Raw genomic sequence first — 10,174 nt, 5'->3', positions numbered from 1 at the left:
CTAAAACCTGCTTCGGATCTTAAGAAGAAACTTGTGATGGCTAGGCTAAAGAGAAAATTGACTGCCACTATGCCAAAAAGGCCTTCAGACGACACACATCAGACGACATAAGTTTTGTTTTATGTCGTCTGGATTTTTCAGACGACATAATTTTTTTTTCGGTTGTCTGAATATACACTAAAACCATACTGGTTTAGTTTGGAAAAATGGTGAGCATTCGGACAACACATTTGTGTAGTTGTAGAAGGTGGTGATTTCCTATCTCAAATTTGGATAAATGGTGAGAATTCAGACAACACATTTGTGTAGTTGTAGAAGGTGGTGATTTCCTATCTCAAATTTGGAGGGATATCCAAAAGTTGATTAATTCTTTTCCCTCTCAAATAGCTGTATGCCTTAGTTGACTGGAATATGTTGTGACATTTAGACAATATTTAATTGTTGTCTAAATGTGGGGGTTGTTTTAAAATTTCCTAAGTTATTTGACTTGTGCTATTTGACATATATCCCTCGCAATTAAGTCACTTTCTGTCCTTCTCGCTCGATCAGTCAGCTCTCTCATCTCGACCTAGAAACCGCGAAACCTAAAACACCAGCCTCGCTCTCTCCTTTTCACTTAGCTGTCTCAGCTCTCTCCGATCTCGGTTCTCTTTCAGCCAATTTCGATTCGGTTATTTTCAATTTGGGGATGGGGTGCCTTTCATCATCGTTCAGTGTTCCGGTTACATAAAACCCAGACCTCTCTCTCTCTCTTTCAGCCTCCTTGATAGACGACGACGGCGAAACAGTCTCATCTCGACCTAGAACCCGTGAAACCTAAAACACCAGCCTCTCTCTCTGTCCTTTTCACTTAGCTCTCTCTGATCTCGGTTCTCTCTCAGCCAATTTCGATTCGGTTCTTTTCAATTTGGGGAAGGGGTGCCTTTCATCCTCGTTCAGTGTTCCGATTACTTAAAACCCAGACCTCTCTCTCTCTCTCTCAGCCTCCTTGATAGACGACGGCGGCGAAACGGCGGCATTCAATGACTTTGCTTGGTGTCTCCTTCAATCCGAAGTCAATCACTCAGTGAGTCATCGTCTTCTCTCTCTCAATCTCTCATGGACGGTTGCCGGTACTAGCCCTAGCTCTCCCTCTGTTCTCGAAGCTCGACTGCACCATTGAAGCTTTGTTTTGAGAAAGGTATTGGCTTTAGTCAATTTTTCTGGGATTTATATGATCTGGGTTTCGTTCAATTTCGTTTTTATTGGGTTTTTAATGCATGTGTTTTGTTTCTCAATAGATGAAATAAGTTTAATTGAAACATGGTTGTTTTGCAGATCTATACCTTCAAATTCTTCACCCCGAAGCAATCAAGAGCCAACACAAGAGTTCCCTACAAGAAAGATTAGTTTGCTATATCGACCATTGGGGCTTGGTTGGTGTGATTGTAGCAAGGTTAGTCCTTTGTACACTTTTGAACTGATTTTGTTAATAGCACATTAAGAATGGGGAGGACACCGTCCCGATAAGCATGGTTGATTTTTTGAAGAACCAAAAACTGAATTGAGTTTGGTGATTGAAATAATTTTATGGTCTATTTTGTTGCCCAATGAATTGAATTAGTGCAGCAGTGGAATGGTATTTGTGTATGTCAGTAATCTAGTTATGGTCCTATTTAGATTGTTGTTTATCAGTATAAGTGTGATATCCTGCACCCGATTGATGCTTTTTTGTGTTTTTCTTTTTGGTTTCGATAATACAGATTAAAGTCTAATTGAATTTCTTTCTGGGTTCTATATTTGATCGGTGAAGGATTAAAGCTTTGTTTAGACGAGGCAAAACAATTAAAGTCACTCCCATTATAGCCCAACAATTTGAAGCAGGAGGTGAATGAGAGCTTTCCATTTGGGCGATTGCTACCGAGACCCCAGAATTTCGAAGATCTGTGTTCGAGGTCTGAGTTTTTTTTTTTTTTTGGATGTTATTGATGACTGTAGTTGTTTTTAGTTTTTCATTATCCAAAAGATTAAAGCTTTGTTTTTTGAATTACATGCGTGGTCTGTCAATTTGTTAGTCTAGGCAAGCAATGCATTACTACCAAACCATGTGCGTGATTGTGTTTTTTTTTTTTGACAGGATAGAGCAAAGTCGCTTAAGTTACCAAACCATGTTGGAATTGAGTGTAGGAACACTCAGATTACACGAGTGAGTTGGGGTTTTAGTGATGTTGTTTGAATACTGTGAAATCAAATATAATGATCATTGCGTTTGCAAACATAAAGAAGTTTTACTCAAGGGTAATGACACTACTACAAAAAAAACATTTTAGGACGTTCGAAAAACGTCTTCGAAAACTTTAGATGACACGCAAAAAAAACGTCATCTATCAAGGAGTCATTGTAAGTCACTTACGAGGACGTTCAAAAAACGTCCTCTAATGTTTATAAGGACACCAAAAAAACGTCCTCTAATCTAAAAAAAAACGTCATCTAATGTATTTAAGGACACTAAAAAAGTGTCCTCTAATGTCTTTAAGGACATTAGAAGAGCGTCCTCTAATGTATATTAGGACACTTTTTAAGTGTTCTTAAATCCGAGAAAAGGGTCATCTAATGTATATTAGGACGCTAAAAAAACGTCCTTATATCTATTATAGAACACAAAAAAAAAAATATCCTTGAAACAAAAAGAAGACATTTACATACAAATAATCTTTACAATCCCAAAACAAATGTCATTGTATCTTTTACTCGTTACAATATAATCCAGTAATTAATTCCTACTTATAAGTGTTCTAATGTTATGTAATCCTAGATGACAAGAGACATACATACTTGGCCTCTCATCATTTGAACTTAACTTACAGCCACTTATCTTTAAGGGAAGAATGGCATGTTTTCTGTAATGAGCTTTTTCAGAACTTCCATAACTCATGCTTCTTCATGAATCCTTTTTACCTTCGCTCCACCTGATAAAATAAAATAAGAAAAGTTCAGCGATTAACAAAGCTTAAGTGTGTACTTATATATAGCAGGTAACAGACATGCTCAAGCAACCATACCTACCAATATACTTGACTGCTATGATATGAAATGAATAAATAAGATCATCATATAAGCTAATTAATAAGCATATACACGTGAATACATTTAGCAGCAAACTCTAATTTACCTTTCAGATTTCCTTCCTCTTAAACTTTTGTAAAGCTACTCATAGCATGAACCAACGTACTATTTGAAATGTCTACACCTGCAATGGAAAAGATAAGCATCAACCACGTGACACATGACAACCTACAACAAAAACACAGCATACAAATGTACAGAGCTTATCTAGAGAAAAACATATAACACAACACTATTAAAGAATGTCCAGGGGTATAGTTTGTTTAATGTATCTCTATTCATAATTACGATTTATGCAGAATTCTCTCAAGGGAACAAAACCTACAGCTTAATAAAGAACTTGACTTTGACACCAAAAAGACGAAAAGAACTAAACTTGTGGATAGCTCAATCAAATAGGGTGGAGGGAAAAAAATTACTTTTCAGTACAAAAGAACCAACCAATATTGGTAATCATAATCTTGTACAAGTGCCCCTTAGACAAAATTGCTTAGAAAACACATTAGAGTGGAAGCAAATGTGCCATGCAGAGACATACATACGGCCATGATATAAGAACGACCTCTCAAGTGCACATGAATAACTATGTTCCACAATCTGAAACAGTCAAACACAAAGTATAATTATCCAAAAAAATAAAATGTAATTATTGGATTAAACTAAAAGAGCCATGCACATGGACAAACATTAGACATATCTCATAAATAACTCCACATATTAACATATACAAAAATTCAACCCAAGTCACCTCATCTGGAAGTAGATCAAATATGGTTTGAAGGGGTCCTGGCTTTTGATGAACAACTGTGGGTTCTTGTTTATCTAAAGGTGTGCTTCGGCCACCACCATAACCATTCACAACCCTACCACTGATTTCAAGGTGATAAGACATAAAATCAATAAAATAGTAACAATAACAATATTAACTAAGAAAGGAAAGGAGTGTGGAGTGTACAATTGTGTGTGGTTCCACTTAAATAGTACAATTTCCATCAATAGTAAAGAAGCTGTACCTGAATCATATGCCACACGCAGTGCCAGGATGCTCTTGAAAAAACAGGAGCCATCATTTCAACAAACCTGCCATATCATATATGCCAGTATATATTGTCAATTCTAACTTCAAATGCATATGTACGTTACTACTTACTAAATATGTATTATTTTCATGATATCATGAGAACTTCAGCTTCCTACCCTGTGCATGGAGGATCTGTGCTATTTTCATTGCAACGCCTTCCACCACCAATTGTCTTGTTTATCTTCCTGTTAATTCAACACCAAGACACGATGTAGATAGAAATTCAACAAATATTAAAGAGAAAAATCTGATGAGTAGAATAAGACGATAACACTTGGATCATAAGTATCATTAGGAGTTTAGGACTGCGGATTAATCAGATCCCTAGCTGATACTGTGTGATAAAAATCTCCATAGTATATTACTATATTTAAAAAAGATAGAATACCTATGTACTTCTGATCTCTTGTCTCTTGCTGTAAAATCATGATGCACCTCCGAGTTGTCAGGATCAAGTCCTGGCTGTGAAATTTCAAGCCCCTCTTTTCTAATAATTGATAGATATCTGCATAGAAGAAATCAAGATGCAGAATGTAAGTCTTCCTCTTTCTAGAGCATAACTGCATATACAATACATAAATAAGCAGATGCATGCATATGTACCTTCCAACATTAAAGTTTTCGATTCCAAGGTCTTCATCCCAAAGGAAGATGAATGCATACTCAGAAACAATATCTGGGTGTAAGAATCGCTTTGCATACCACCTAAGTGAAAGAAAGATACCTAACCATGTTATTTGAACTGGCAATGCACATCCAAGGACCAATATCAAATTACAATTGTGGATAGGGAAGCATTACCACTTGGTTTGATTCATGGCAGATACATGTATGGTCCGACCACTCCATTCCAAATCCCTCCAGTCATTTACATTACCATCATAATGAAATAGCATCACGACGAAATCGCTTGATAGAAACTGTACAATCAAAAGTAGAAGTAGAAATCCAATGAACTCAAAGATACAAAAACTGAAAATAGTGCATGACAAACAGGTTGGTTACTGCACCTTCTTTACAATTTTGTTTACACTTTCTTTTTGCTTGATTCCAACTGCAATGGCCAATAAGTTTGTTGATGACTTTGGTTTCTAAACAAAAGGAATAAGGATCATATATTATCATTGCATTCAAATATCACCAGAAAGCAACGTAATTTGTAGTAATCACAAACCTATTTAGATCTAAGTAGCAAACTGTTCAGGACTATAAATATTGGCACACCTTTTGAGTTCGGGGTCCCCATAATGGTTGCATTACAAAGTCAGAGGTCTTGGAAACAATTCCTTTAGGTAATGCCTCAATTCCCTCAGGTCTGCATTGAGCCTATATATGAACATATTACAACAGCAATCAAGTAATTTAGAACAACAGCCATTTATATAAAATTGAATGCCATAGAAACAAACCTCGCAATTTTTAGATATTGCATTGTGCATAGCATCAACCAATCCCCATGATAAAAACTTCTGTGAATAATGAAATCCCTCATTAAGCCAGAAATAGGAAAGAACATTCATAATCACTCATTATATGTGCAATATTCAAAGTGGAGCGTACCTCTTTATACGGACAAAAATATTGACTTTACCTTCATGTAGATTTGTATGTGTTTAGCTTCAGATACAGATTCAAAGGGGACAAACATTCTTTCTTTTTTTTTCTTTCATAAGAAAAAAAAAAAAAAAAAAAAAGAAGCAATTTCAGAGGATAGGGGAATGATAGATGGAAACAGACAATTAATTCCAGTACTAGCTAAACCACACCACAATTGAAATACCTAAGTTCTCTGATCTTGATTATCAGATTTGACCAATTCAAAAAAAGTTAAATTTCCACACCCTCACCAAAAGAAAAACCAGATCTGGAAAGGTATTACCATAGCCCATTGCCCAAAACCAAATCGCCTGCCGAAACGCTTGCTAAACCAGAAGAACAGCGTGAGAGAGTGGTTGAATAAAGATACGACGGATCGAGACACTTTGGGGAGAAGTCTCCATATGGGTATCTAATTTCAAAAGAAATTGAGAGAGAGAGCGCGAGAGGGCAAAAGCCAGAATTTGAGAATGGTAAATCGAGGGCCTTCCATGAATTTCGATCACAAAAGAGAGCACTAGGAAGACCGAGAAGATGTACCAGGTCGCGAATGAGGAGAGAGAGTGTATTGCGCGCTGTTCTGTGTTCTTTCTGAAAGGTAGAAAGCGTCTCTCTTTATTTTTTTCTCCTTTTAAGTTTCAGCTGTTTTGGGCCCAACGTCATTATATGGGTTTCATGACACTCAACATAAAAAGACGTCCTTAAAAAAAAAACTGGGTGTCCCGGATTGTGTTTTGTGTAGTAGTGTGACCGTTATCTTATCAGATTTGATGGACTATGGTATTGGTTTTTTAATAGCTTTAGAAACTCAAAAGATAAATCACTTCTCTAAACTAATATGTTCTCATTGAGCTTCAATTTTTCTGTGAAGTGAAATTTTTTTGGTGCATGGTTTCTTTAGAGCATAATTTCATTCCCTATTATTGTTGCCAATATATTAGGTTTGACTATTAACAATGCATGTTGCTATATTCAACTATCTTTATATTCATCAATATACAGAAAAGAGTTTCTCATGAAAATCATCTTCATATTTCTGTAACAGAACTCTCTGAGATGGGATCCTTATATTAGTTCTAATTTCAATGTCTTTTCAATATAGATTATTTGTTAAGCTGTATTGTTTCAAAGTTTCTAATCATATACTTGGAATTCTGTAATTGCACGTAGAAATGCTTTGTGGGAGATTTGGCATGCTGGTCCTATATGGGTTTGAGAAAGCTAATTAACCATCAAAAGTGCAGGCAGTCATATATCTTTCTTGCATCTTTGGTTCTCGGATTTGCCTGTGTAATTCACCAAGTGCAAGAGGCCTCCAAGTACAAGGTAGAATTTGGATCTATTTCTGTTTTATGGTTTTCTTCATTTTCTGGACACTCTAATCTTTGTTTGCTGACTATACAAAAGAGTATTGTATGTGGGGTCAAGCAATATATCTGAGTTTTCAATTAATATTTCGACTCTAGCAAAGTATCCCACAAGGCTCAATTTTAGATCAGACTATATTACTGCATTTGTAGAAGCTGGGGAACTCACCTGGACACCCTTTGTTGTTATACTATACCTCTGATTCGGTGTCTCTTTTTATAGTTGACTCAAGTAACTTATATCTTTATTTTTAGGCCCTTCACTGTCATCAAAAACAGGAAGTCTTTGTTTGAAGATTTAGAAGCACATTACTAATACAAGTAAGAGGTTGTTATACATAGATTTAGTTACCAACTTTGCTTACCCTACGATAGTCATTCTGTGATCAACTCTGTTTCTAACAATAGTCTCTTTGTCAAACAGGTGTTAAGAAGCTTCACATCTCAGGCATTGAAAACTTCCAGAATGCACAATATTAGTTGTGTCACCTATGAAGCCAGATTCCTCTGCTTCAACAATTCTGTAAGTTCCATGCTTGGGTCAACAACATGAGTTATTTAATGATTAAATAAATTGGGGTATTGGTAAACTGACAGAATCGGGTATACCCAGTCAGTGTCATTAATGGTGTATAATTATGTTTTATAGGTAGACATGAGGAAGGCGAATATGGATTTTTTGCATCCATGTACTGCTAATAGAGTAACTGAGCTTCCCGGGTTTAAAGATGAAGTTCATATCAGTGTATACCCATCCTCTTCACTCCCTCATGTTTATCCGTGTATGTGTTCCCCATCTAGCTAACTATTTATATTTGCATTTTTCTAGTTCAGGCAAGGTTTATTAGGTACTGAAAATATTTATTTCTTTCAGGGCATTCCGGAGCAGATGGGTGATAAGACTTGTGGATATTGGATTATGCATTACATGAGGGATATAGTAGAGGACAAAAACCAAGAGTGGAGTGCTAAGGTAATCAGTAACTAATTTATTGTACTAGTGATTTATTGGATTAATTATCCATTGTGATGCATAACTAAGCTTCTGTCCTTGCAGTGGGAAAGAAAAGCAAATCACTATTACACAATGGAGAATGTTGATGTTGTCCGGGCAGAGTGGGCAAAGTATGTTATGAAGTTCAAAGATAACTAGTGCATGTGTAGGTTTATTAACTAGTGCATCAACTTTTGGACATGGATAGTTGATATATATATATATATATATATATATATGTATATATATATATATAGGCCAGATTTTGATTGCAGTACTGCTAGCTATTTTGCTATGTTGTTTAGTTGGTTGCCCACATTGTGTTGTGCTTCTGGCTTATTAGCAAGCAGTACTGCATGCATATATTTTGGTGGCTGCCCAGTTTAGTATATATGGGCCGTTTAGAACTGATGTTGATGATTAGAACTGTGATGTTGATGATTAGAACTATGTACATGAGACAATGGTGGATTAATGGAAATTGCAATGAATGATTTTGGATGTGGATTTTATGGTTTCAGGAATAGCCAATTTTAATTTCCAGAATGCATGCATACCAATTGTACAGGGGACTACTAAAATGTGTCATTACAAACTGCAAGCTACAACAAAAGCACACCGAAATGTGTGGTTGCAAATTTTAACGTACTATTAGTGGTCCTTGTTATATTCAGACCACAAAAATTTGTCGTCTAAATAATCTCAAACGACAGTAAATTGTCGTCGTAATGAAATTGACATAACAGAAATCTATTGTCTAAACCATTTCCCAACATCACATATGTATAATTGAAAAATCTTTCACACAACACTTAAATGTCATACAAATCAACCATAGAACGACACTTAATTGTCCTCTGATACACTTTACGACCACATATAAATGTCGTGTAAAGTAAATTAGCACAACCTTTAAGTGTTGTTGTATGAGAGAAGACACTACATATGAGTCTTCATATTTCTTATTTAAGGGCATTCAGACCACACAAATAAGTCTTGCAATATGCTTCACAGAATAGTATTTCAAAAAATATGTCATTGTTTTGTTTATCAGACAATACAAAACCGTTGTTTGAATGCTTTTAAAGAAACAGATCACAATGTTCCCAAAATGCAAAACTCATCAGACGACACATTTTTTATGTCGTCTGAAAATTCAGACGACAGAACTCTTCTGTCGTTCGATACGCCCAAGACACGACATCGTACTAGACGACACATTTTCGTTCGTTCAGACGACAGAACAGTTCTGTCGTCTGAAAGCCTTTTTGACATAGTGTGCAACTAAATCGAAAAGTCCACCAGCTACATCTCCTAAGGCACCGATTTCTGCGCATGAAAAGAAGCAAACTATTTTCAATGAATCAATGGAGACTATTACATGTAAAAGTTCAACTGACACCAATGAAAAGAAGGGCAAGCATGGTATCTACACAATGCATCACATTGTGAGACGAAAACTCTTAGGTGTTAGAAAGAATGTGGAGTATAATGAAAAAGATCAACCTCACAGAAAGACAGCGAAAGAGATGCAATCTTATATAGGGGTGTTAGCACCCACCAAAATCCCAATCACTATTCCAACATGGAAAAAAGTGGATGCCGAGTCAAAAAATAAGTTTTGGGAATCTGTTGAGGTTTGCCAATCTACTATTTGACAAATTTATAGCATTTTTCTGGAACAAATAAACTTATTTGATTTAAGTATCCTAACTTTTAATCCATTTTTAATGCAATTGGCATTTGTGCTTGGTCCAGAAAGCAAAAAAATGGTGTTATATCATCTGCAGCTTGTAAATGGAGAGAATTCAAGTCTAGATTGACGAGTCAATTTATTCTTCCCTTTAAAGAAGACGGGAAACTTTTATCCTCACCCCCTCAGGGGTACAACTTCATTGAGCTGGCAAACTGGAAAGCATTTGTATCTACTAGGTTATCTGAGGATTGGGAGGTAAATTAATTGTTATTCTAGTGTCAATGCAGATAATGATCTTCAATTTCTATGCACATTAATTGCATATTTTTTGTATG

The 10,174-nt window shown here is 35.9% G+C and overlaps 2 protein-coding genes and 1 long non-coding RNA gene across 9 annotated transcripts; 2 read left to right on the top strand and 1 right to left on the bottom strand.

Moving 5' to 3' along the window:
* Nucleotides 1-574: 574 nt before the first annotated feature.
* On the top strand, nt 575-2,187 carry LOC133735875 (uncharacterized). The gene is made up of 4 exons (XR_009859323.1): nt 575-1,180; nt 1,318-1,435; nt 1,793-1,934; nt 2,117-2,187. It is a non-coding gene; the product is annotated as an uncharacterized LOC133735875 (long non-coding RNA).
* A 395-nt stretch (nt 2,188-2,582) lies between these two features.
* On the bottom strand, nt 2,583-6,394 carry LOC133735846 (uncharacterized). Of its 7 annotated transcripts, none has more exons than XM_062163306.1 (13): nt 5,747-6,394; nt 5,596-5,655; nt 5,411-5,512; nt 5,197-5,277; nt 4,988-5,106; nt 4,790-4,891; nt 4,575-4,691; nt 4,303-4,371; nt 4,119-4,185; nt 3,854-3,974; nt 3,525-3,702; nt 3,152-3,229; nt 2,583-2,948 (listed from the first exon to the last, which is right to left on the bottom strand). In XM_062163306.1, exons 2-10 carry the CDS (start codon nt 5,623-5,625, stop codon nt 3,969-3,971), a joined length of 693 nt encoding a protein of 230 aa, XP_062019290.1. In that variant the 5' UTR covers nt 5,626-5,655; nt 5,747-6,394; the 3' UTR covers nt 2,583-2,948; nt 3,152-3,229; nt 3,525-3,702; nt 3,854-3,968. The 7 variants fall into 7 exon arrangements, with proteins under 7 accessions (XP_062019290.1, XP_062019285.1, XP_062019261.1 ...); XM_062163301.1 differs by having other exon boundaries at nt 6,066-6,394; XM_062163277.1 differs by having other exon boundaries at nt 5,596-6,394.
* A 594-nt stretch (nt 6,395-6,988) lies between these two features.
* On the top strand, nt 6,989-8,348 carry LOC133726600 (uncharacterized). Its single transcript, XM_062154186.1, has 5 exons — nt 6,989-7,108; nt 7,574-7,672; nt 7,799-7,894; nt 8,024-8,122; nt 8,207-8,348. Exons 1-5 carry the CDS (start codon nt 6,989-6,991, stop codon nt 8,300-8,302), a joined length of 510 nt encoding a protein of 169 aa, XP_062010170.1. The 3' UTR covers nt 8,303-8,348.
* Nucleotides 8,349-10,174: the final 1,826 nt, after the last annotated feature.

This window comes from Rosa rugosa, chromosome 1 (assembly GCF_958449725.1).
Source record: "Rosa rugosa chromosome 1, drRosRugo1.1, whole genome shotgun sequence".
Classification (NCBI taxonomy): Eukaryota; Viridiplantae; Streptophyta; class Magnoliopsida; order Rosales; family Rosaceae; genus Rosa; species Rosa rugosa.
This window is presented reverse-complemented; position numbering and strand designations above follow the sequence as displayed.

Bases quoted from the DNA above. Each gene is read 5' to 3' on its own strand.
- LOC133726600 (XM_062154186.1), top strand. From the start codon at position 6,989: ATGGGTTTGAGAAAGCTAATTAACCATCAAAAGTGCAGGCAGTCATAT. The intron at 7,673-7,798 runs GTAAGTTCCATG...TATGTTTTATAG, and splicing joins TCCTCTGCTTCAACAATTCT to GTAGACATGAGGAAGGCGAA. The intron at 7,895-8,023 runs GTATACCCATCC...TATTTCTTTCAG, and splicing joins AAGATGAAGTTCATATCAGT to GGCATTCCGGAGCAGATGGG.
- LOC133735846 (XM_062163277.1), bottom strand. From the start codon at position 5,706: ATGAATGTTCTTTCCTATTTCTGGCTTAATGAGGGATTTCATTATTCA. The intron at 4,692-4,789 runs GTACATATGCAT...TCTTCTATGCAG, and splicing joins GAAAACTTTAATGTTGGAAG to ATATCTATCAATTATTAGAA. The intron at 4,372-4,574 runs GTATTCTATCTT...TTGAATTAACAG, and splicing joins AAGAGATCAGAAGTACATAG to GAAGATAAACAAGACAATTG.